Source organism: Leishmania martiniquensis, chromosome 26, assembly GCF_017916325.1.
Source record: "Leishmania martiniquensis isolate LSCM1 chromosome 26, whole genome shotgun sequence".
NCBI classification, from domain to species: Eukaryota; Euglenozoa; class Kinetoplastea; order Trypanosomatida; family Trypanosomatidae; genus Leishmania; species Leishmania martiniquensis.
Genome location: NC_090161.1, coordinates 741,742 through 766,527, shown reverse-complemented (window position 1 = coordinate 766,527; position 24,786 = coordinate 741,742). Strand labels below are relative to the sequence as shown.

The window sequence follows — 24,786 nt, the reverse complement described above, 5'->3', positions numbered from 1 at the left end:
TGCGTGCTCGAGAGCATACACGGAGGATAGCAGGGCGGAGGGAGCTGGAAAGCGAAGGGGAAGCAGGCAGCTATTGCTGCAGAAGGCGAGGGGAGAAGGGAGAAAAAAAGGCGCGGTAAGCCTATCCGGGATGCGTTGGAGAGCACACAAGACCAGCGCAGAGCACGCATGCGTGAGATCCCTGATAAGGAAGCGAACGGCATCCGCCGCCGCGCGTCAGCCTGGTAGCCCATGCGCCTCGCTGTCACCCAGCGCAGCCCGCCTGAGGGCTGCAGCTGCCATGGAGCGGGCAACGGAAAGACGTGTCTCGATCGACTGCCATTGCTGACGCGCCTGCAGATCCGTCTGACGCAGCGAGCTAAGCCGCGCTGACGCGGAGAGTGGAGGCAACGCCTTGGGAGCGATAGCATTGACACGATGAGCAGCAGCGGTGCTGAGCTGCGCGAGGTGAAGATGACCTATGGCCATTGTCGACGCATCCGCGTGCATGGTGGTGTGAGGGCTCGGCAGTGCTGGGGAGGGCAGCGCCGCCGCTGCCCCGCCAGGAGGCGGATGAAGTCGTTCGCCGCACTCGTCCTCAACGGCATCCACGAAAAAGCGGAACATGGACCCAACACGCAGTGCACGAGCGTATACAAAGGGCACGTCCGCCATTAGGGAAGCGTCTGGAGGCGATGCCGCGGTTGTGATCGACGGTGGAGAAAGCGACAGCCACCGCTGAGCAAAGGCGTCACCATCGCGCGCCGCGTCCCCGACAGTCGAGTAGCGTGCGGCGTCGACGGCGCTATTCGTCACACAAGTGCAGTCCATCTCCGCCGATATCGCACAAGGCCGAGGGCGCGCGGACGCATCGACTTGAATGGCCTCTGTCTCGCCCCTTCTTCCCTGCCACGCACCACTGCCGTCTTCGCGCCGGCCGCTTTGTGTCTGTAATACAAGTTGGAGGTGCGAGAGCAGGCGAGGTACGGCGTGGTAGACCGCAGCCAAGGCTTCCACAATCCGTTGCTCCGGCGTGCGCTGGCCCATAAAGTGGTCGCCAGTGGTCTCAGCGAGCACAGCGATGGGCTTGCGTGAGCCGCCTGGCTCCATTTCCGTTCGACCGACGCAGTCACCTTCAGCAGTGTCGTCTTCAGCGCGAGCCCCCGTACCCTCATCATAGACAAGCTGGGGTAGCGCCGCTCCATCGTGTAGAAGCTGGGCAGCATGCATTGGGTGGCACGGCTCTGCGAGAGTACAGAGTTGCATCGCGCAGCAGAGCAGGGCGCACGTGTGAGAGTGGAAGACGTCCTCCGTGGGAGGGCTGGCGCCCGAGGGCAAGCGCACTTGCACTAAAGGAATCGCATCGCGACGTCCATCGCCGGCAGCGCCACCGCGTCCGCCGCAGCATCCCGTTTCATAGTGGTGTTCAGGATTGTTGCAGGGCGGCAGTCTCGGCTGCGGGCGTGGCGATGAAGAACGAAGTTCGAAGCACTGCCTCACAAGGCTGCTAAGGTTCTGCATTAGCGCGTCGCTGTGACCGAGCTGGTACGATCCATGTCCTAGTTGCCGCACCATGGCACCGGCGGCGTCGCCGTCGGTGGCAGGAGGAGCTGTAACGGGCTCCGCTGCCACAGCGCCGCTGCCCGCGACGACATCACTGCTAGTTAAGCCTTCCATAATGACATGCCAAACATGTCGGAGGGAACGAGGCGTACGCAGGAGCGGTACTGGAAGTCCTGTGGCCGGCAGCGGTGTGGGGAGGCCCGGCTCACAGGCCCGAAGCTGCTCGTCACCCGAGGTATCTGTCTGCGAAATCACACGATCATACTGGCACCACAGAGGGCACACTGAATGGTGGCTGCCTCCTACGCTGCCAAACGCGCGAGTGGCGTCGCCGGCGCTCCGCTGCTGGCTTGGTGGCACCGAAAAGCGCGTCAACGCTTCGGTGCAGCCGCAGCTCTGCGGCTGCACCGCCTCTCGCTCGCCGCCATCATCACCGCCTGTGCGAGCCTCTTCACCGGTACCGGGCCCCTCATCGACTGGCATCCTCTGGCACACGGTTTCCGTGAGACAAGGGCACCATCGGGCGCGGAGTTGATGACAAGGAAGGTGCCTCGCCTTGCCCGCCAATTCATCTGGTGTCTCCGTACCTCTTTGCAGTTGCATAGTGCGGCAGCAGGTGGGTGTATACTGGGGCCTATCCAGATCTATCCGCCGGCAAAGCCGCGCCACCCTTCGATCGAGGGCGTCGAGCCGTTGCACCACGTTCGTGAAAAAAGAGCGATGCGCCACCGCCTCAAACCACGGCAGTACCTCTCGCACCCACGCGTGTGCCATCCAAAGCTTGGCCGTGCGCATCCCGTGTTCGTGGCGGTAACGGAAGCGCTCCGCCTCCAGCTGCTGCGTGCGTGCCGCCACAGCTGCGTAGAAGCCAGCAGAAGTCCATGTTGCAGGAAAAGCAGGCACCGAAGAGACCAGTGGTGGCGGCTGTAGTTGGAGCAGGGGCGGGGCTGGTGGTGCTCCGGCTCGCGCAGCAGCGGCAGCAGACGCGGTCGCCAAGCTCAAAGCGGCAGGATTGATGATAATAGTGGCTTCGACATCGTCGGCAAAGTCATCCACGGAAAAGAGGGCATCGGGGCTGGGAGAGCTGCCAGCCGCAGCAGATGTGCTGGCCGACGGGCCACTACGCAGCGGCGTAAGAAGTGTGTCCGAGGCGCCATACAAAGAAGTGGAGGGCATTGGCGATACAACTTCATCAGGATGCAGTAGGAGAAGCGAGGACATGGCGCGCACCAGCGCGCGTCTATTGCCATCGAGAGTGGCACGATGAGTCGCCAAGCGGGCACGCGTATCGATGAGGTGCTGCTGTGCGTTGCAGATGCCGCGCTCCACGTTTTTAAGCACACTCTCCATGGTGGCGAGGAAGAAGAAGGAGTTGGCGACTAGCGCGAAAAAGGATGGGAGAGAGACTTGGCCGTGTTGGACTGAGTTCCGCCCCTTCCCCCCCCGCACACACACAAACACATAAATACAGACACGTCACTCGCTTCCTTGCATGCTTGCTTTCGCATCCCAAGTCGCGGATGGCGCTCTTTGATGGTGCCTCTGTGAGTACGAGCGGCGTTACATACGTGGCGAGGGTAGAAAAGCAGAGAGGGAGAAGAGAAAGGCTGAAGCAAGAGAGCTGCCGTGTTCCACCACCGCGTATCGGCGAGACACCTGTGCATGCATGTAAGTGTGCGCTAGTGCGTGTTTAAGGTGCGAGCCTGCCCGTGAAGGAGACAAGCAGCGATTGGGGCAACGAGAACGCGCATGCTGAAGCGCACAAGGGTGCGCGCGTCATCGTGTGTGCTTCAGCATGCGCAGGCGGGCGCATTGTCACAGCTCATTCCGGATGTGCGCCTCTTCGCCCCGATGAGACTCAGGCAGCGGAGGGGAAAGGGCACGGTTTTGAGTCGGGCAACTCCACCACTCCACTCTCACGGCCCGCTCGGTTCCCTCAGTCCACGCGCACAGGGAGGCATTCCCGCGTGCCCGCAGCGCTCTCGCCCTTGTGCTTGTATTTGCTATACAGTGGCGCCAGGACAGGAGGAAGGGGTGAACCCAAAGCACAGCAGGCAGACCAAGAGAAGCACAAAACGCCTCGGCACACGGTAGCAGCGCCCCACGCAGATGCTCGCGATATAGCCGACAGAGGGGTGAGGAAGGGGAGGGAAGGGGGATGAGGGGCTAAAAGCAAGCGCGAGCGGGCGTGAAGCGCGAAACAAAGCTGGCTGGCTAACAGAGTAGGAATTGAGATTGGCAACCAGACCCCCGCGCTGGCGAAGAGCTCATCAGCTTTTGAAGGGGGGTGAGAGATGGGGGGGTGAGGGGGTGCATGCGCGCTAGAGGTGCAATCAATGAGACCAGATGAAGGCGCACAGGGAGGCGAAAACAAAAAGAAAGGCGCCGAAGGACAGGGCGGCAGGAGGCGTCGAGAGGGCACAGAAGAAAAAAAGAACGAAACGCAAAGAGAGAGGGGGGAGGGATGAAGGCAGCGGCGGCGGCCACCGCCGCCTCAGACACTGCAGCATAACGAAAAAAAAGGCGCACATCGATAGCGGCAACGACAACAGGAAGAGGAGGAGGAAACTACATGCAGAAGAGATGAGCAACAGAATGCATTAATCTGTGTGTGTGTGTGGCTGTACGTCTATACACTGACATGCATATACATAGACACACACACATATATAGTTATAGGCGTGTGTGTGTGTGTGTGTGTCTGAGTGATGCAGCTGACGTTTGCGTGAAAGCAACGAAGGAGAGGTATCAGGGCGGAGAATCGTACGAGAAAGCGTGCTGGTGCAGCATACACAGTCAGCACTACGGGCACCGAAGAACTGAGGGATAGAGGGGTTGCTAGCTTGCTTGCTCGTCGCCCGTGTCATCCAACGCCCGCGTGCCACCGAGCTGTCCTGCGCTCCCCTCATCTCGCTCCTTCGTGTCGTTCAGATTTTGCAGATCCCTCGACCTGAGGCGTGCTTTGCGACTACGTTGGCGCCACTGCCGGCACGGCCCCCTCGGGGTAGCCACCGTTAGCGTCGCCTTCCTCCTCTAAGCGCACCTCGGTATCTCGCTTCACAATAAAGCGGTAGTACACGAGCTGCACTACAACTACAACGTCCAGAAACGCCTGGAAGCAGCCACACAAAATGAAGGGCAGCGACTGCCTTGCATAGATGAAGTACGCTACCTTAATAGCATCTCCGCCCACCCACGTGAGTATGAGCAGCATAGTGAGGCCCTCGGTGCTGCGCCGTCGAGCGTTGCGAAGAATCTGCGGTAGCACCAGCAGCGACTCGAGACCGAGTGCTGCGTACCCCACTACATCTGCGGCGTGCTTCCAGACGCGGCCGATGGAGATGTAGTACAGCAGCACCACCCCCAGCGCAAAGGCAGCTGCAATGACGTAGCCGCAGGCGAACTGAAGCGGGGTCTGACGCAGCAGGTGGGCCTCTAAGAAGTCCTCGATGGAGAAGAGGAGCCGCAGAAACTTTGCGACGACGCATTTGAGGCCGCTTTCTGGTGCAGGCGATGGCGGCGTGCCCTCCATACCCCCAAGTCCGCTGAACCCATCACCCGACGGGGTCGGCCACTCCACAGGAGACACTTCGGCCTGCGGTGACAGCGCCGTGGCGTCTCCGTCACCAGTGACCGGGTCTTGCTTTCCTGCTGCGCCGCCGAAGGCCACAGTAGGCGGTGCTTCTTCAGTAGGTGCTTCCGCACCCGCCGCCGAGATGACAACGGCGCTGTGCACGTTATACAGGTCCGCGATCTGGTTGCGCAGCACCTCTTGCAAGTGCACCTCCAGCACCTTCAGCAACAGTGCCCCGTGCACGGCTATGCCGACAAGCGCCTGGCAGAGGAGGGCGAAGAGAAAGCGGTGGCCAATGTAGTAGTAGACGCGCAGCGTGTTGCTCGTCAGCAGGATTAGCGAGACGATGGGGGCATAGCCTGCAATCGAGCGGGTGCGGTGAATCTCAACATACTGAGCCCCGTATCCAATGTGCGGTGCGATAACGAGGCCAACCTCGAAGCAGATCCGAGCCACCTCCATTCTTTGCGTGCGCACGTGGGGGTATGTATGCGTGCGAGCGCGTTTCAACTGCGAGAAAAAGAGAGAGAGGCACTACTGTTTGCGTCGCCACACAGGTGTGCAGAACCTACACAAGCATCAAAGGTGTGGACTGTGTGTGTGTGTGTGTACGCGTGCGTGTGAATGAAAGACAGCACCCAAGTGGGAAAAAGGAGCGGATCGATGAAAGAGACGCAGTGGTGATGATGACTGAATCGCATGAAACGACAGTGGGCTTGTATACGCACACTCGCACGGAGAGGGAGGTTGCTGGGGAGGCCGAAAGAAGCAGAGGGAAAGGTGAACAATCGCGGCGGGGCCACAAGAGAGGGGAAGAGAGGGGAAAGACCATGAAAGAGGACGGCGAGCGCCTGGGCAGAGACACACTCGCCGCTCCCTCCCTTTCTAATTTCTCTTTTCTTCCCACCCGAACGCGCACGCAGACGCAGACAGATCCGGAAGGGAAAGCTGAGAGAAGAGGGCACACGTTGCCCGCAGCCTCTCCTGCCGGTCTGCAGGCCCCACCCCCACCCCATCCTCCCTCCAACCCCCTCCATGCGCATATGGTGCGTCCCTCTCACAGGTGCTAAGTGTGTGTGTGTGTGTGATGGTTAAGGTCAGAGTAGCTGCGCGCACTCTGCTTAAACTCTTTCGGTTGCCATTTACACGTTACTGCGTTGACGCGCCTCCCCCACTTCGCCTTCACGCACGAGTGTGTGATGCGCCGCAGAGGCCCATGAGGGAGGAGGCGGAATGGCCCTGAGTGCGCCAAAAGACGCCAACGGGAACGGAAGAGACGAAACTGAGACAGAGAAAGCCCGTGCACGCGCGAGACACACTCCAGCAGCGGCTTGAGGGAGAGGGGGGGAAGAGTGCGGCAGCGGATGTATATCAGGCCGGGATGTGTTGCGTACTGGAAGACACCTTCTGCATGTTGCTGATGAGCTCGTCGGAAAGCTTCAGCAGCCGGGTTACCGTCTCCTCAGCCGTGTTCGCTACCCATGGAGCAGCTGCAGGCTTCGCCGAGCCGTCACCCGCGTCTGCAGCCGGGCGACCGCCAAAACGCTCTCTCGCCGCCGCCAGCGCTGGCAGATACAGCTCACGAAGGGACGACTGCACGCCTTTGGCTGTCTGCAGCACACGCATCTGCGACACCGTCGCCACCCCTTGAGCGGTGCGTAACGTGCACCAGAGCACCGCATACGTCTGCCCCACGATCGCTGCTTGTTGCAGGAAAGAGAGCCGGTCCTCTGGGTGAATGCATGAGCCCCCACACACATCGGCGTTACCCTCTACGTTCCCGGTAGGGCGGAAGAGCTCCGCCAGCTCGGTCTCGTAAGCCAGCGGTAAGGACATGACGCCCTCTGCCGCATCTTGCAAGATCGCCTGCAGCGCCGCCACCACGTTCGCTGACGTCGCCGTCTCGTCACCGATCTCCGCCAAATTAGCCAAGACCGCAAGCGACCTTGAAAGCAGAGTAAAGTCGTGGGCGGCGTACGGGGCAAGTGTGCAGCGACGGCCCTTCGAATGCGCGTTATAGGCGCCATGGCGATCCTGGTGATCGATGTGGAGGCGAACGGCACACGCCAGCGCCATGTTACTGACCGTGCCAGCCGCCAGCACGTCTGTCACGTTTATCGCAGCCGCCGTCGGATACACCCCGGATACGTCGGTCGTTGCACTGCCCCGCTGCCCTCCTTCGGCGTCCTCGCCAGCGCCGCGAGCACCTGATGCAGCGGTGGCGCCGTCTCTTTGGGGGAGATCCTTCCGCGACGCCGTCATGGCTTGCATGACGTCCATCACGTACAGTCGGACATCGTCTTGGAGGTGCGCCAGCTTGTCCCCGGCAATCGCTCCCAGCCCCTCGAGCTCTGTCGTCATGAACAACGCCGCATCAACGAGGCACGACAGCGCTGCGACGTACTGCCGCTCCGTCTGTCCTGTCACTTGTAAGACCTCCTCTGTGCTGCCGTCGGCATCGCTCGCCACCACCATGCTCTCCTGGTTAGCGTTGGCTGCCTCATAGATGACGTCGAAGACCATCGGCAGGTTGGCCGGGCAGCTGCAGACCGCCTGCAGCGCCATCCACGCCTTGTGCAGAAGCGGCAGCAGCACAACAACAGCCGTCTGCTGCCTCTCTGACGCGCTCGTCAAACGCACCGCCCCGTAGCGGCGCAACGAGAGCGAGGCGCCGTACACGCCGTCGTTTCGGCCATCGCGAACCATCAGCGCGGACGCGAACAGCAGCGATCGCACTATGGCGTCGACGGCTGCATAGCTTACTGCCTCGTAGTTGAACGAGACGCCTCGCGCGTTCTCTGGCGCCTCGGCCGCCACCACCCCAGCCAGCGCCCCAAGAGCGGCGTCGAGGGCGATGGCCGTTTCCTCGGCAAGCCCGCGGATGGGTGCCGCAGCAGAGGCCGTCGACGCGTCCTCCAACAGAAACAAAGTGAACTCAGCCAGGCGATCAACAGCGCCAGCCGCAGTGGCACGTGCGGCGCCGTTGTTAGAAATGCACGTGAGGTTGAGCATCGCTACAGCTACCCAGCAGCGGCCCTTGGAGCTGAGACGGCCTGCCATTGCAAGAGTCCCGAGCACCAGCTCCACAGCACCCTCCTCGACAAGGGCATCGGCCAGAGGCAGCGCGTTGGCTGCAGGAGTACCATTATGATTGCTAGTGGAAACAAGCTCACTGCCGGTGGCGCCGTCAGTGGTGAGCTGGCACATGTTCGCAAGGCAGCGGCAACACCGCTCGCGCACTTCTGGTGTGTGAGGGTAAGTGCGCAGCAGCTCTGTGATCAAGTGCGGCGCCGCTCGTGACGACGCAGTGGTGTCCAACTGCGCGCCAGCGGCGTCTGCAAGGGGACGCCTTGACGGCAAAGGTGCCGCAAGGCGCGCAGCTGCGATGTGCTTCGTGTCCTCGTTCGACTGATCAAGCTGCACGACGTGGTGCAGCGCCGCCTTGGTGAACGCCTCACAGCCAGCTCGATAATGCTCCCTCAGTGCTGCGAGCAACTGTGGGAGCGGCGCTCGTGGAGTGGGGGCCTGCTGTCCCTGCGCATCGAGTACCATGTGCTGCGCCTCCGCCAAGGAGATGAGTTGCAGCCGCGTGCGACGGAGCATCGTCAGCTCAGTCGAGAGAGCGTTTCTCAGGGTAGCGGGTGGGCTTGTGAGTGCGTAAGTGGGCTGGGTGCACGTGGCTCTCCCTCTGCGTCTGGAGGAAGAGAGAGAGGCATAGGGAAGAGTAGGGAGGAGTAGGGAGACAAGAGGTCACGGGCGCCGCATTCTGTGAGAGCGCGCGTGCACAAAATAGAGAGAAGGTACGAAATTTCGCCGGGAAGAGGGAGCCGATTCGGAATGCCCCTGGAGCGAATACGGACGGCAGTAAAAGAAGCTGTCACTGCCCCATCGATGCACACATCCCATCGACGGAAGGGAAGGGGCGACGAGAGGGGTGACGAGAGAAGGGCAAACGAGACGCAAAAAAGGGATGCAGTCACAGCCCTACCTCTCCTTTCGCCCACAGCCCAGCAGCCGCCCTTGCGGTGGGCCCGTGTGTCGGTGCAAGCGAGGTCTTTCCCTTCTCATCTGCCCCCTCCCTCGTCCTCGTGCGCTCTCCCTTCCTCATTGGCTCCCATTGGGCCACCCTGTCCCACGGCCCTCGGCCCTTTCCTCCGCCCTCCCTCGCCATGGCGGTGTACGTCGCCTTTCGTTTACTTTCCGTTGCAAAGGGGGTGAGGGTTACGCGTCATGCACTCATGTGAAAATAAACGTCGCCGCCTGCCGTCGTCGGACTTCCTCTGCTTCGTCTTTTTTTTCTCTCCCTACCCACCGCCGGGACGACCCTCAGCAGCAGTGTCTGTTCATCCCCCAAAAGAAGCGGCACGGGACGGCGGAGAGCGAGAGAGCAAGTGACGCGCCAACGAGCCGCAATAGGCGCTCCCGAATCCGCACAGCAGACCGCACCCGAGCGTGGAGGCCACTGCGGTGTATTACTGTGTGGCGGAGCCACTACTTCGCCCGCCCCTTCGCAGCGTTCCGCTTTGCCCCAGCAGCTTTCCCAAACTGGCCGCTGTGGTTGTAGCCGCCGGACTGAAACCTGCGTCTTCTGATCTTGCCTGACTTGGTGTGAACCTTGTCGTAGGAGAGCTTTTTGTGCAGTCGGGGGTCCTTCTTGACCGCCATAATCTTCACACGGCGGTTCTGATTGCGCACCTTGCTCTTCACCATCTTTGGAATGAACGACTTCCCATGCGCCTTGGCGCTGCGCCGCAGCTGATTGTTGCTGCGCCCCATCCCGCCACAAACGCCAAAGAAGGGGTACGGGTGGCGATGGAGCGGAGAGGGCGACTGCGAGCAAAAGAGGTCAGGAAGAGGAAAGGGGCCGCGTGATGGCGCGGGTGGAAGCGTGTGCAGTGCGGACAACCACGAAAGAGAGGTGAGGGGTGACGCGCACGAACGCACGCACACGTGGAAGCGCGTAAGAAGCGGATCGAGCTGGTCGTGTAGTCGGACACTTCCCCTTCTCGTACGGGTGAGTGGGATGAGGAGATGAAAGTCGTGCACAGGCTGAGAGAAGCGCTAAGCGAAAGACAGCGTAGAGTTGCGCAGTTGTCAAGCAAGCGCCTGCTCATTCTGCAGGTGGCCTAGTCGATGGCAGCCAGGAAAAAGCCGCTGCAAGGAGAGCGAGGGAGTGGCGCACGCATGTTCGCGAAGCCGACACGCGCCCTGTTGCCCATTCGAGGCGGTGCTGGAGTACCGCCTCTCCCTCTATCTCTATCGAGGTGGCTGCGCATGGATGTTTCTGTGCGTTTCTTCGCGTCCGCGAGAACGCAAGGCAAGTGTGTGTTTGTGTGTGTGGGTGTGGGTGTGGGTGGTTGAAATAGCTGGCGCGGTACTGAACACAACTCCATTACCTGCTCAGTGGCAGACACTGGAAGCTCAACCACCCTCCATGGGCCTCACATATCCCACAGGGGCGCGAGAAAGCCGTTGCGACGCAGCTTCACAAGAACTTATGTCACTCCGCTTCCCGCTGCGCTCTGCGAACCTCGGGCAGGTGCACGTGCCTATGTGGTGTGCATGCGTGTAGGTGTGTGGGTGTGCCTTTAGCAAGAAAGGCTTAGAATACCTTCCTCACGGAGCCATCGAGTAGCGAAGCTTGCCCCCTCTTCATCGCTCATTCCTCAGTCACTGTCATCGCTTGAGGACGAAGAGGACGCAACGTTCATGGCCCCCTTTCGGCCCGCGCTTCGGTTCGCGCTGCCTCCCTGGCACTGCTGGGAAAACGACGGTGGTGATACCTTCGGCGCCACCGATGCCGAAGGCGAAGCGATGCCAAGCGTCCCGAGCTCCTCTTCGTACTCCAGCATCATTGTGCGGCGCGGCTGAGTCAGCAGCGCATCAGCTCCGCAGCAATCGAGAGGCAAATGTGCCGTACTCTTCATACCAGCGGGCGTGGGTACCCGCCTTGCCTGCACCTGCCTCTGCAATGATGATGGCACCCGTGTGCTGGTCTGCTGCTGCGAAAAGGCCTCCTTGGTCGGTAGGGATGACGAGGTCGAGGGCGTGCTTGGCACCAGGGAAGAGGCAGCGCTAGCGTCACCACCAGAGCGCTTCCGCGGCCGCTGACTATTTTTCTTCTCCGCATCCTCGATGCCCCCGCGGCGCCGCTTTCGCTGACGTTCCCCACGTCCTTCATGCCGCGGCGCTGCAGCCCCGGCACTACCCTCGTCGTCACTGCGGGTAATCACCTTCTTTGAGGATCCGCGCTTTTCACGCTTTCTCGTTGCGGCCCCTGTGAGGGCGCGGTCGAGAGAGGCAGAGCGGCTCCACAGCTGCGATGACGACCCCGAGGAAGCTGAAGAGGTGGGGGAAGCCGAAGACCCCAGCGGCACCTCCGGCGCCACGCCCATGGCGGTTGTGGCGGGCCTCCTCATTCGCTCGTCAACAGCGCCCTTGCCTTTCCGCCGCGGCGGTGGGGCGCCCTTCGAACGGCGCCTCTCACCTTTTCCATTGTCACCAGCACTGCTGACATCAATGCCGCCGTCGTCGTCAGCGCTCAGGCCGTCCTCCTCCTCCTCATCGCTGCTATTCACGATGAAGCCGGAGAGGCTGCTGGCGTCGTCGTCGAAGCCGAAATACTCGTCCAACTCCGCACGCTCGCTTGAGGAGGTGGTGCTGCGAAGGCTCGACGAGCTGCTGGACAAGTTAAGCTCCTTAGCGCAACGCTTGCACATATTTACCGTCGCCGTCCTCCCGTCAACCCTATGCGGCTGTGGCGGGTGCGGCCCGCCGCAGGCTTCATGGCGCACCTCCCCGCATTGGGTACAGAGAAGAAGATCACCGCCCGCGTCCTGGCAGCCGGCGCAGCGGTTTGTAACGATTAGCGACGGCGCGGCACTCGTGCGGTATCGAGGCGAGGCAGAGATCGCTCCACTATCGCCCACGGGCAGCGCCGCCGCTGCCAACACCTCGGGTGGGTGGCTCGCGTTCGGGGCGCTGGAAAGTACCCTCGTGAAAAGGGGAATGGTGCTGCAGCCGTTCGTGCGACCCGCACCGGGGGCGCGGGCAGGCGGGGCGAAGTCTGCAGCACATGCAGAGGTGCCGTTGTCACTGGCCGCTGCATGCGCTGGCGGCGGCGGCCACGATGCTGTCTGTGGCGCAGCAGTAAAAAGGGAGTGTGCGCAGTTGGAGAGGGTCAGGGCCTCTCTGACACCCTGTTGCGACACACCCCTGCCTCTTGGCGCGTCTGCTAGAATTGGGCCGCTCACATCTTGCAACGTCTGCACAGCGAGCTGAGACGCCGCAAGCAGGTACTGCTGAGCTCTCAAGACGTATGTGTACTGTTCTTGCTTACGGTGGTAGAGCCCTAGCAGCTGCTGCTCACTGCATGAGAGGGGCGCGATGAGCGGCGCAAAGCAGGCGGAGGCGAAGGTTCTCCGCTGCTTCGTCAGTGGCCATTTCGAGAGCGCGGATGTGGCGCAACCGAACAAGTACACGAGCAGCGCATCCACAGCTTCAGCGACGGAACAAGGCGACGCAGGGCCTAAGTCATTGCCGTTGGGATGCGCTTGTGCGCCCCCGCCCTCGCCGCCCCTTTCGTAGGCCTGCAGCTCCTCAGGGAACACCTTCGCTACGCGTGGGACAACGCACTGCACAAACTCCGCCACGGAGGATATCGATGAGGCTGCCGACTCGCTTTGAGTCGGGCCCGCGTGGCGGTCCAGTGTACGATCACCAGCAGTATCTTCCGTACCCGCGTCATCAGCGAGGTAAAAGGGGTACGCCTGTGCCAGCGCTCTCCACTGCCGATTCGACAGCCCCGACATCGACGCCTGGAAGTACTCGAGTGCACGTGTGGGTGTGGGTGTGTACCTTTCACCGATCGACTCGCCTCTGCTTCCATCCACGACGATAGGCGCTCGCTCTCTTCACGCTCCTGCTTCGCCTCTGGAAGCCGTGCGAGGGCGATGGGGAAGGGGGAGCTCACCAGCAGGCGGCCAAGTCGACGGAGTAGACGAGAGACGGCCACTGGTGGAGGCGATAAAGAACGCACACGCGCGACGATGATGCCAAAAGCCGAGATGGAAGGACACACCAGGAGAACAAGATGGGGCGAGGTAGGTAGACATGCAGCCTTTTTTTTCTTCTAGCTATGCAGTATCGGATACCAGCAACGCTGGTGCAGGGCACCCACCAGGCAGAGGCTCTTCATTGTGGCCGATGCATTTGGAGAGGAATGTCAAAGCAGCGGTGAGTGAGGCAACCTTGACCTGTGTGTGTGTGTGTGTGTGCTGCACACGGGGGGGCTCATCCTCTCCCGCTGTCCAGGAGCATCGACGCTAGCCGACCAGAAGAAGAGGCAGCGTAGGGCCAAGGGGTGGTCAGACCCCAGAGTCCCCTTTCGGCCACATTGTTTCTCTTCGCCTCCTCCGCATGCTTCACAGAAAGCCCTTCGCCGTTACTGATTTGCCTTTCATTTTTCGCGTTACGTTATCGTCTTCTGAGTGACTGAGTGTGCGCGAGGGTTTGGGAGGAGGGGTACTCGGGTGAACTTTATAGATATATATATGTGTGTGTGCACAAGCGTGTAGGCGTAGATGGTAGGCTTGCTGCTATTGGAAAAGTGGGACTGAAGGAATGTGGAAGGACGATATGGCGTGAGGAGAGGGAGAGAGGCCGGGGGGCAGTACACGTACGGGCCTGTGCGCATGTGCCTCTGAGTCTGAAGCCGTCCAGCACGCGTGTGCCGTCAACGGAGAAAACAAAAGTAGCGAAACATCTCGAGTGGAGAGACGGCGTCTCAGACCCATGTGTGTACGTAGGCGGCGGTGGCGATGTTGCGGGCGGGCCAACCCCGGCGCTCAGTACCCACCAGAAATCCCCCCGCGCGCGCTTTTGAGAGCTTCTGAAAGGTGGAGAAGACAAGGGGCACAGCAGGGGGAAAGCACCAAGAAGAGGAGCGTCAGCTGCCATGAACAGCCGTCGTTGCCGCCATTTGTGCGCGCATCCACCGGCACTACCTCTTGCGCCACACGGTGCAGTGGGAGAAGCCCAGCTGATAGTGGCGAATGTGATCGCGGATGAGGAAAGCCTCCTCCGATTCGCTCAGGAGCTCCAGCTTCCCCGCCAAGGCCGTCTTCACCGCCTCCTCGCTGCGCACGCCGTCTTTTTTGCGGCCGCCTAGCCAGCGTGACTTCTCCGTCGCGTCCTCCCACCACGAGTATGGGTCTGCGAGGATAAGGATGCCGTCCTTCGCCAGCAGCCGCGGAAAGCTGTCGAGCAGGCGCTGCGGGTCTGGCACGCGGTCAATCAGATTAAGGCATAATATGCCGTCGAATGTCTCGCCCTTCTTCGCCTGCCAGTACTTTACCTCAGGGTAGAGACGCGACGTCGTCACTGAGATCTTTTGGTCCTCCTCGAACATGTTCATGGCGTCGCCGGCGTAGAAATCGCAACGCTCTGGCCGCACGGCAGGGGACAGCTCCAGCTCGCGCGCCTCCGTGATCTCGCCCTGAACGGGGGCGGTGTAAGCCACCTTCTTGCCCGAGGCCGGCTGGCTCACCACCTCCTTAGCAAGATGAATAAACACCTCTGAGTAGTCTATGCCAATGACACCGCCGTCGAACAGCTTGGACATTTCCAGCACCGAGGCGCCAGTGGCGCAGCCGATGTCGAGCCCGCGCAGCTTGCGCTTGCCTGGCTGCACGTAGGTGCGGAACTTGCAGGCGACGCGCGTGGGGAAGTCGTACGCCTCGCTCACAGACCGCAGCCGCTGAGTGTAGCTCTCACGTGACGGGGTGTAGTGGAACTCCATGTACTGGCGCGCCGATGCATCGCTTTCGTAGATGTCAGAGCTTTTCGAATGACTCTCCAAGAGGACGGGGTCCGCACTAGCCGCCCCACGGCCACCACCCCTGCAACAGCACCGGCGCGCCACGCTGACACCAATCAACGTGGCGCCAGAGGCGACGACGGCCGTGATGGCCACAGCGCCGTATAGCCTCCGCTGCTCGGGCGCCCAGCCCTTCGTCAGCTCATCGAGCTTGTTGGAGAGCCGTGCTTGCAGCTGCTGCATTGCTGCGGCTTGAGCCCAAGTGCCGGCGCGAAAGGCACACCCTCACACACAATACCACCGCCGATGCCGTGACGTGCGGACCGGCGATTGGCGACGGGCCCCTGCAGCACAGTGGAAGGGGGAGTAAGGTAGAAACTCTCTCCTGTATGACTACACGGGAGCCCGCAGGAAGTACGAGTCGGTGGCCTGTGCCTGAGAATGGGGATGCAGCCAACGATATATTTATATGTAGTTATGTATCATCTACTGATCGAGCGTCTGCATGTGCGTGTGGTGGCAGCCGTCCCTTTTATGGTCGCCTCACAACCGTTGTGATGTGTTGCTTGGCTGTATAGGCGACGTGTGCGTGAATGTAACGAAGCGTCCTTGTGCAGGATAAGGCTGTGCATATGCCTCGGCGACCATTGTGGAAGTGTACGCGAAAAAGGGTGAAGAGGATGCTGAAGAGTGGCGGTGGAAAGGAGGCGACCTCCCAAAAAAGGCGGTAGAGCAGTGCGCCCCCGATGGCATGACGATGGGTGGCGCTGGGTTTACTTTGAGTTCAAACTGAATCGCTACCCCCCACCGGGGGGGCGCACAGCTTCACGCGCGCACACCGCGAGCGCCTCTCAAGATCCGCTCCGTGAGGGCAACACCTCTTCGCACATGAATACAGAGCGCCCAAAGCAGGAGGAAAAAGCGGCCGGCCTTGGGAGAAGAAGTGAAGCGAAAGGTCGTCATGCAAAGACACCCTTGCCACATATCTTCTTCCGTACCTCCTCAGTACGCGATACGACGCGTCCCCTTTTTCCCTCGCCCGCATTCTTGCAGGGTGCGCGTGTCCTCTCCGCTCGATCCGTCCTTATATGCCTTTTTCCCCCTCACGGTTACGCTGCTTCGCTCCTGTCACTGGAGGCGAGATCACTGGCACTCTCTCGGGCTACAGGTGAGCGCGGCTTTGCATGCCTGAGCGTCCCTCTCTCCCCGCCTCCCTTTCCCCTGTAAGTGTACACCGTTGCATGTCAGACACACAACGTCATCAGAGACACGTAGATGAGCTCTAGCACGCACAAGCCAGCCGCAAGCCTGAGTGGTAGGGGAGTGGAGGGGAGGGGGTTGGAGAAGGCAGAGGTGCACGGCAGGGAGGCGACACGCCGCTGCCAGCGCTCGACGGAGACGGCGCATCCAACAAGTCCGTGACACCATGTAAGTGACGTGGGGCGTAAGAAAGCGGGCTGGCACACGTGCGCGAGATCATCACCATTTGCTGACGACCGCATTTTTTCCGTCCACGAAAGGGAAGGGCGTGTCAGTGAGGGCGCGGGGAAGGTGATGTGGGCGGCGGCAATGAAGGAAAGAAAAAAGGGGGGTACACTAAAGGGAAGCGATCACAGAGGCTGAGCGAGTGTGAGGGGTTCGTCGGGGGAGGGGAGGGGAGGAGGGCCCACACGCCGCCACCGCGTGGCAGCAACACAACTCGTAGCCGCGACCATTAGGCACAACCAAAGACGCAAAGCAAAACTGTCGGCAAGTGAGGAGAAGGGGGGCGAGAGGGAAAAGACGTGAAAGCGAATGAGACGGAGCGGAACACCCGGCACAAGAAACGGAGGCGGATGGGGGGAGGGGGGAGGGGGGAATGCGGTAAGAGGCACTCGCAAACTGTACCACCGGCCCCACACACACACACGCACACACATGCGCACAGAGAGAGAGAGAGCGAATCAATAACTGAAACGCAGCGGGGGGACGCTCTCCATACAGAAGTGTAAGTCTGTGTAAGCGTGCCTTTATCTCCTCTTTCGAGACGGAGGGAAGCGCATGAATGCCGAGCCACGCCGAGAGGCGAAGCTAGAGGAGGGGAGGGGAGGGGCTTTATAATACACCTGCGCATGCACCACAGAGCGACGCCCTGTACGGGTGCATGAAAGCGTCTCCGAGTGCGAGTACGCAGAGAAAGAAAGGGGGGTTGGGGGTTGGGATGAGGAGCTCATTACACGCGAACTGTCAGGGAAGGTCAGTGGCATCAATACGTACTACATCATGTGCACATGGCATTGCTCACGGAGGAGCCAGCATCAGCGTCACCGACTTTCTTCGGACCTTCCCCCACGCGCTTCACCCTTTTTTGGTTGTTGTTCCTCAAACCTATACCTCTTAGGTGTGCGTGTTTCTATTCCTCCCCCACGGCAACCTCCTATCTACGCGGCGAGGCCGACAGAGATGAAGAGATGGCTCGTTGTGCGCCTCTCCTTTGCGTCCTGCTGATGCTCGTAAGCGACGGGCTCCTCGTCAGCGTCTGCGTGGTCCTCGAATTCAGGCCCCTCGGCACCGACATTCGCGCGACCGAAGAAGCTAAGGTTGTGCGACGCCGTCCGCCGGTTCGCACCAAGCATCGGCTGGTCGTCTTGGGCTCCTCCATTGCGGTTGCCGGCTACAGCGAGCCTATTTGGCCTCCGCATTTTCTTTCTCGGCTCATAGAGCGCCTTCACATGCGACCACTTGGCGGTGGACAACATTTTCTGCACCTCGTACTTCGATACGTGGGCTTTGTGGCGCACCATCATCTTCGCGTCGAGGTGCGTCGGCGTCACGATGAAGCGAAGGTTGCGGATGTTGTTGTCCGGCTCGTTCGCAGCGGCCGCGGCATCGAGTAAGAAGGCTTTGGTCAGCTCATCGCGCTTCCGCGTCAGCGGGATATCCCAATCACGGCCGTGAAAATGCAACCGGTGGGTGGTCAGTTCGAACCCAAACTGATCGATCTGGCGCTCCGGCCGGGGGTAGCGGAGCCCGTCGATGATGCGATCACTGCCTTCGCCGTCGCTACTCCCAGCCGTTCTCTTGCGGTTCTCACTGTTGGCACTGCGCACAGAAGTCGGCATGGTTCACAGGGGGGCAGCTTTTGGTGTGGATGGCTTGACACGAAGAGGAAGGAGGGGAAGTAACCTGGGGTAGGCGACAGTGACGAGAATGGATCCCTCGCTTAGGGGTCCAGGCCTGGGGTGAGGGGGGTGGGGGAGGGGTGTTCGCAGCGGAAGAAAAAAAAACAGCAAAGATGCGAATGTGTGTGCTTGTTTGTGTTTGTCCCGCCCCCGAAATGATGACGGTGCGGTGTGGAAGGCGTTTTTGTAAGGCGCTTTTGATGCAGATTTCTCTCGCGCGTCGTACGTTTCATCGGCGAATTCGTTTGTGGCGCGTGCGAACACAAAAAAACGCATTACGAGGAGACAGAGAAAAGGGGTGGCCGGAGGGTGAGCGTTGGGCAGAAGAGGGGAGGGGGTGGGGGGCTAACCTCACAGTGCAAGCAGGGGGAGGGGGAGGGGGCAGAGATTATGGCCCTCGCGGTTTAGCGGGGTCCGTCTCTGGCACACGCGCAGACTGGAGAGAACAACGGCGGTCGCTGAGGAGAAGTTTGGGGATGAGCGAGGGGAGCGCGACGTAGAGCACGAAGAGAGAGAGAAGTCTGCTGCGGCTGCCGCCTTTGAGGGAGTGCACGATCACCTGTGCATCCGCCCCACACGTGTACGTGTTGCCGATCACCCCATCGCTCTCTCTCTCTTTCGTAGACTTCAGCAGCAGTTCGCTTTTCATTTCCTCTCCCACACGCCTCTGTGACGGCCTATCCACCTGTGTTACTCACTCATCGAGGCACGCACGCGCGCAGTCGCGATGGCGGGCGGGCGCGTGCGCGTCCCCGTAGGTGCGACTGTGCGATGGTGTGCTCATCAGCTTCGGCCCCTGCCAATGCACGGCTTATTTTTCTCGAGCTTACGTATACAGCGAATGGCGTTGAAGGCTCTGTTTCTCCTTAGAGCTTCTCGGCTAGAACAAGGCGGCAGCAGCGGTGTTGGCGAAAGAGCGAGCGACGAGGAAAGTTGGGAAGATGGCAATAGACTGGAGGGAAAAGAGCGACGCAAGCAGGGAAAGAGTGCGAGAGCGAATGCGTGCAGCTCCTTCACCGCCGATGTCGCCTCTTTGCGTTACCTTGCGCCTCGCACGCACGCCCCCCCTTGTGGCTGCGTGGAGTTTACTTGACTCCGCACGTACGCAGATACAGAAAAGACCCCCCCTAGTCGCAGCCGCACGCACCCACACTCAACAAGCTCGTAGCAGCCGCCTCTATTGTGTGTGTGTGTGTGTGCCTCCCCACCAACACCCGCCCCCGTCATCGTCCGGTTTGCCGTCCCACTGCGATGTCGATTACTTTTCCCTCCTTTTGTTATTGGTGCGGTTGCTGCCCTGCCGTGGACAGCCTCGTCGCTGCAGGTGCCGCTGTCACCCCTCCCCCTTCGCTCTTGTGCTTATCAGGCCTCCCTCTTTCTTTCGTTCCTGAAGTTCGCGAATGTGTCTACGGAGGAGGGGAGAGGAAGGCAAGGCGGCATAACGCGCGCAACGGCTGTGAGAAAGCAGATGGACGATGCATTCTATGCTCCGCCCCCTTTTTGGCTGTTGTGGTGGTGTGTTGGCCACACGCTGAGACAAGAGGGAAATGGAATCTGTGCGTGCAGGTGCTCCTCTTCGCACACACACACACATGTGCGTCTGTCTGTCTGTGTGTGTGCGTGTACCCCTCTTTTTTCCCCGCTTCCTCACCGCATACCGCCCCCCCTCATCTGCGCCCCATGTCACATATGCTCCCACCCCCTCTCTCGGCCCATTTGCCTCCGTCTCCTGTCCGCTTGCTGGCTCGCTTTGGCGACGGCATGCGTCCCTTTTTTTTTGTGACTCACCTCCGTCCGCCAGGCCTCGCGTCATCGGATGGAGCGCCGGTTCGCGACCGCCGAGAACACGCAACACAGGAAGAAGAGAGAGAGAGACTCAGGGGGGGAAGGGGGATGAAAGGGAGTGGCAAGGTGCTCCAGACACAGTCGCAATAGGGGCCCAAATGCGCGCAGGAGGGAGGCCACATGAAGCGGTGGAGAGAGAGAATGATCGAGAGAGCGACACTGCGGAAGCACACACATATCTGCTGAGCAAGCACGCACGCCTCAGCATGCACACGAGAAAGAAAAAGGGGAATGCAGAAAAAAAACAGCGGCTGCACGTATTCGCCTTCGCAGAGAAGAACATGCGGACATGAGTGCAGGAAAAAAACACACCGACTCGAGGGCGTCTTCTTCTTTTCTTCTTCTGCGTGTGCGGAGCGCGAGCGCCCTCCATCTCGAGACGGCAAAGAGGCGTAAACACAAATTTAGCAAAAAAAATGAGAGAGACCACATAAAGTAACGCAACAAAAAAGGCGGAGGAGTGGCGGAGTTGTTCAGCGGCCACCGCATACACACATACAGAGAGGAGAGAGGCTAACGAAATCTGTGCAGTCGACAGGCAGAGAAGCGGGACGGGTAGACGAAGGAGGCAACGCTCTTCATCAGTGTCGCACGCAAGAAGGACGCAAAGGAGAGAAAGAGGAGGAGCGAGCGCAGGGAGAGCGGAGGAAGAGAGCGCCACAGGCACCACCAGCACGCACACAACACATACCATACCCCTGTGTACCCGTGTGTGCGTGTGTATGTGTACGCAGATTCCGATGCGTGCGTCCTGCTTTCCTTTCTTTTGTTGCGGCAGCCTCGTCCCCTGCCTCCTCGCCTCCTACAGGCGGCAACGACGATGGGAAGGGAGGGCATGGGATGCCTAAGAATTTGCATAGGCAATGTGAGCTGAGCTTGTCCGAGCGCGCACACGCATGCAGATCTTGCCTCCTTTCACCTCTCAGCCCTCTCGCTCTCTCTCACTCTCGCAAGCAAGCAAGTGTGCATGCAAGCAGCTTCGTGGGCAACCACCAGAGAGAAGAGAAAAAAATGCACGACGCGCCACGTCCCACAGAGGCGCGTACAAAATGTGCGGAATTCTCGCCACCGGCCGGAACCGCAGCGATAGAGAAAAAAGGGGGAAAGGACAAAAGAAAGAAGTGTGCGTGTGTGCGTAGACATAACATCAAACAAGGCTGCACACACTTAGACGCACATACCGTCACCGACGGCGGTGCGTACAGCTGTCCATCTGAGTGCGGGTGATGAGACGCCGGAGAATCAATGGCAACGAAAGCGAAAAGAGCGAGAGCGCGAAAAGGGGAAAGAGAAAAATAGAACAGGAGAACAAGTGGTACAGTGAAGGTGACGATTACGGTGTAGATGGTGACGAAGAAAACCGCGCGCGCGCGAGAGAGAGAGGGGGGCGAGAAGATAAATGCAGAAGACGCAAAGAGAAACAGAGACAGAGAGAAATATCGCCTCATTTCTCTGCTCCGCTTCGCTTTGCCGCTCTCTCGCACATCCGCCCTCCTCAAAAGCGCCGCAATCGTCTTGCGCGCTGCCTCAGCTTTCCTTCACTCTCCCTCTCTCTGTGCGTGTGCGTGATTATTTTCCTGTGGCTTCCAACGTGCATCGGAGAGATCGAAACAAACGAACACACACATACACACGCACACGCGCACGTACGCACACATAGAGCGAGAGAGAAAAAGGCTCGCATATGAAAAAAAGGGGGTGATGGGTGAGGGGGGGGGTGCTGCTGCTGCTGCTGGCAAACAGAAGCGTGAGGGCCCGAAAAAAATACAGCATGGCACCTAAGAGACGAGAAGCGCCGCAGGGCCGGAAGAACCGGAGCAGAAGAGAGGGAACGGAGAGGGCGGAGGGAGGGGCTTCAGATATCAGCGCAGGCGTTCCGCACGCACACACGCTTAGACGGATGTAGAGAGAAAGGGCAAAGAGATAGCATGGCGAGGGGGGAGGGCACCCCCGACAAGACAGAGTCACGCCAAAGTAAGTAAGGCAGCACAAAAATGAGGGCAGGCCGAAGAAGCCACTCAAAAAGAGGTGAGGCGATACCAGCACAAAAAAAAAAAACGAAGTGCAAAGAGGGAGGGGAGGGGGAGGGTGGGCAGAAAGGGGCACCTCGCATCCCCTGTTGTGCTTTTTTCGCCACGTTCCTCCACTACCCCTCTTTTACTTCTTCGGGTGATGACGATGGAGTAACCGATACGCTTGCATGCATAAATGTGGGTGTGTCAGTGTGTGCGTGTGTGTGTGTGTGTCTGAACAGCAGCGGGTGTGCACTGCCGATAGAAGAGAGAGCGTAAGAGCGAGGGGTGACGCCACATAAGAGGAGCAACAAACCGGACCTGCAGGCACCTCGGCACTCGTGCTGCGTACCATGCACGCACCTTGACTCAGGCACAGATGTAAGGAAGAGAGCGATGGAGAAGACCATCGAACATGAGCTCACTGCCTTGAACAGGTCGAGAGGAAAAGGTAAAAGCACGTTTTAAACAGACATACACAGACGCACACACATACACATACTGGCACACCCACATGCTAAAGAAAAAAAAGATGGGCAGTCGGCATGATGGAGTGAAGTCGCAACGAAGGCAGCGAGAAGCAAAAGGACATCAGTAAAGGAAGGAAACCAAAAGCGATTAAGGGCTCCGCTGCAGGTGGCAATGGGGCCTCTGCTGGGGCCTTCGCAAAAAAGGGGAGGGCGAGAAAGAGACGGGAGAAATGCGCAGACGCAGGCTCGCGCATTCCGTTCGCATACAGTCCCAAGAGGAGGTGGTGTACCAACAGAAATGGCGAAGACGAGAGTGGACACAGATAAAAAGGGAAGAGACAGAGAGGGAGCGAGGGGCGGCGGGTGAATAGGAAAGTGGCGTCAACGAGTCGAATCAGCACACGCACACACACACACACACACGCTCAGAGAGAGAGATGTGCATACACACAATAGCGCAGCGAGCACGAAAGGAAAAAAAAGCGGGACACAAAAAGAAGTGCACATTCGACAAGCGCAGTCACATGCGCGGATTCGCCTCGCTTTCACTTCTTTGCATGTGTCGACTTTTTTTTCCTTGTCGTCCTCTGCCAGCGCCGTCGTTGCCTCCCCTACCCAAATCAACTCTTCGTTACATCTCACCCCTTCACCTCGTTATGACTCCAGCCAAGGCACACCACGTACGCTTCAATGCAGCGATTGCGCATACTTCCTCTGCTATTGAGAAGCCTTTCAGCTCCTCTCCCTTCCGCCTAAGAACGTTTCTTTCTCTACCGAAACGCGCCATTCTTCACCGTTTTTCTTCGTTGTTCTCAGTAAATGTGAGGTGGGGGGAGGCCTCGTGTGCTCTTGCCTTCCCCTTTCTGCGCATCGGTGGGTACGCATCTATACGAGGATGGGAAGGGGGGCAGCTGGCATTCATGGCCGAGCACCCACGTGGTCATGTGTATCGGTGTACCAGGTGTGAGTGTCTTCTGGCACCCCATCTGACTCGTTCGTCCACCACCACCATCACCACATGTCTTTTTGTTCCCCTCTCTGTGTCGGTGTGGCGACACCGTAGGAAGACGTCAGTAAAGAGTAAGCCCACAGAAATGTGGGTGTGCGCGTGCGTCGCCCTGTACTCATCTCACGCCTCGAAATTGATGTACCGCTGGCATGTCTTGGGGAAGTTGTAATTCTGCAGCGCCACATGAATCTCCTTCTGCCGCGCGCGGCTATCGCTGTACATGACAAACGTCACCTCCATACAGTCGTTCATTTTGATCTTCAGCCGCTTCGCCTCATGTGCCATGATGGACGCGCCGTCCCGGATGTCCTCCATGAAGGACGCCTCGATCTCTGTGCGGCGCTTGCGCAGTACCTTCGCCCACTTTTCGCCGTGAAAGCGCACGGTATGGCGGGTGCGATTCGTTCTGGAGTCCACCACGGCCGCATCAATTGGCTGCGCCGCCGCTGCCGCCTCCTCGTCCTCCATGGACGGCGACTCGGAGATGATAGCGACCTGCGTTACCTCTGCGAGGGTCGACTCTTCGGCACCCTGCAACCCCTTAGGGGACTTCGCCGGTGGCGCGGCGGCCTCGTGTAGGGTGTGCTCCGTCTCCGCTGCGTTTTCACGCGTGCTATACTCGTAGTGAAAGGGGGTTGGCGGGGCCTCCACATCCCAGTCGGGCTCATTCGCATTCAGGCTCTTGCGGCGGCCAGCGGCCAGCGACGCGCGGCGCGACTGGACGGAGGAACGACGCACCTCCTCGGGCATTGGGTGCCAGACACAGCTCTCACGGCGGGACATCGTGATGTGGTTCTGTTGGAATGCACAAACGAGCTGAGAAGAAGTGTTCGCGATGAAGGCACACAAAATAGTGCGATGAGTATTGGTGCAACGAATGTCTGGTGGGGGAGGAAAAAAAAAGGCAGCCTGTTCCTATCAGAGGGAAGACAAAAATACGTCAGCGGGGTAAGACAGTGAGAGAGAGAGAGGATGGCGCGCGCGTTTCGAGAGAGTGAGTCAGGGGCAGAAGGACTGCATCCTGAGGGGGAGGGGGGTCGAAGAATGATGAGCCGCAGGGGAAAGGGGCAGGGGGGGCGAAGAGGGAGAATTCGGTGTGCCGGAGAGGGGAGAAGGTGCACACATCTTGCGCAAAGGGGTGGGTGGCATGTCCAGGCGCACGCTCAGACATGTACACACATCGGGATAGGTGCGTGTGTGCATCCGTGCGTCAGTGCGAGGGCGCCTGTCTGCTATCCTGTTTATGGCTACGCGCCTTTCGCGTGCACGTGAGGTGATGACGGCAATATATACCCCTGGCGTATCACGTACGCCGCACACGTACAAGTGCATGGCACGTGGAGCAGCCTCGAGGAC

At 59.8% G+C, this 24,786-nt stretch overlaps 7 protein-coding genes across 7 annotated transcripts; all 7 read right to left on the bottom strand.

The window, feature by feature from the left end:
• Positions 1-216: 216 nt before the first annotated feature.
• Positions 217-2,892, bottom strand: LSCM1_04218 (uncharacterized protein; the record flags this gene model as incomplete). The annotated part of the gene is made up of 1 exon (XM_067321732.1): positions 217-2,892. One exon carries the CDS (start codon positions 2,890-2,892, stop codon positions 217-219), a length of 2,676 nt encoding a protein of 891 aa, XP_067177963.1.
• A 1,618-nt stretch (positions 2,893-4,510) lies between these two features.
• LSCM1_04217 (uncharacterized protein) lies at positions 4,511-5,578 on the bottom strand (the record flags this gene model as incomplete). Its single annotated transcript, XM_067321731.1, has 1 exon — positions 4,511-5,578. One exon carries the CDS (start codon positions 5,576-5,578, stop codon positions 4,511-4,513), a length of 1,068 nt encoding a protein of 355 aa, XP_067177962.1.
• A 4,029-nt stretch (positions 5,579-9,607) lies between these two features.
• LSCM1_04215 (uncharacterized protein) lies at positions 9,608-9,892 on the bottom strand (the record flags this gene model as incomplete). Its single annotated transcript, XM_067321730.1, has 1 exon — positions 9,608-9,892. One exon carries the CDS (start codon positions 9,890-9,892, stop codon positions 9,608-9,610), a length of 285 nt encoding a protein of 94 aa, XP_067177961.1.
• Positions 9,893-10,782: 890 nt separating this feature from the next.
• Positions 10,783-12,927, bottom strand: LSCM1_04214 (uncharacterized protein; the record flags this gene model as incomplete). Its single annotated transcript, XM_067321729.1, has 1 exon — positions 10,783-12,927. One exon carries the CDS (start codon positions 12,925-12,927, stop codon positions 10,783-10,785), a length of 2,145 nt encoding a protein of 714 aa, XP_067177960.1.
• A 1,190-nt stretch (positions 12,928-14,117) lies between these two features.
• Positions 14,118-15,176, bottom strand: LSCM1_04213 (uncharacterized protein; the record flags this gene model as incomplete). Its single annotated transcript, XM_067321728.1, has 1 exon — positions 14,118-15,176. One exon carries the CDS (start codon positions 15,174-15,176, stop codon positions 14,118-14,120), a length of 1,059 nt encoding a protein of 352 aa, XP_067177959.1.
• A 2,177-nt stretch (positions 15,177-17,353) lies between these two features.
• LSCM1_04212 (uncharacterized protein) lies at positions 17,354-18,034 on the bottom strand (the record flags this gene model as incomplete). The annotated part of the gene is made up of 1 exon (XM_067321727.1): positions 17,354-18,034. One exon carries the CDS (start codon positions 18,032-18,034, stop codon positions 17,354-17,356), a length of 681 nt encoding a protein of 226 aa, XP_067177958.1.
• Positions 18,035-23,550: 5,516 nt separating this feature from the next.
• On the bottom strand, positions 23,551-24,213 carry LSCM1_04211 (uncharacterized protein; the record flags this gene model as incomplete). Its single annotated transcript, XM_067321726.1, has 1 exon — positions 23,551-24,213. The coding sequence occupies one exon, from the start codon at positions 24,211-24,213 to the stop codon at positions 23,551-23,553; it is 663 nt and encodes a 220-aa protein (XP_067177957.1).
• Positions 24,214-24,786: the final 573 nt, after the last annotated feature.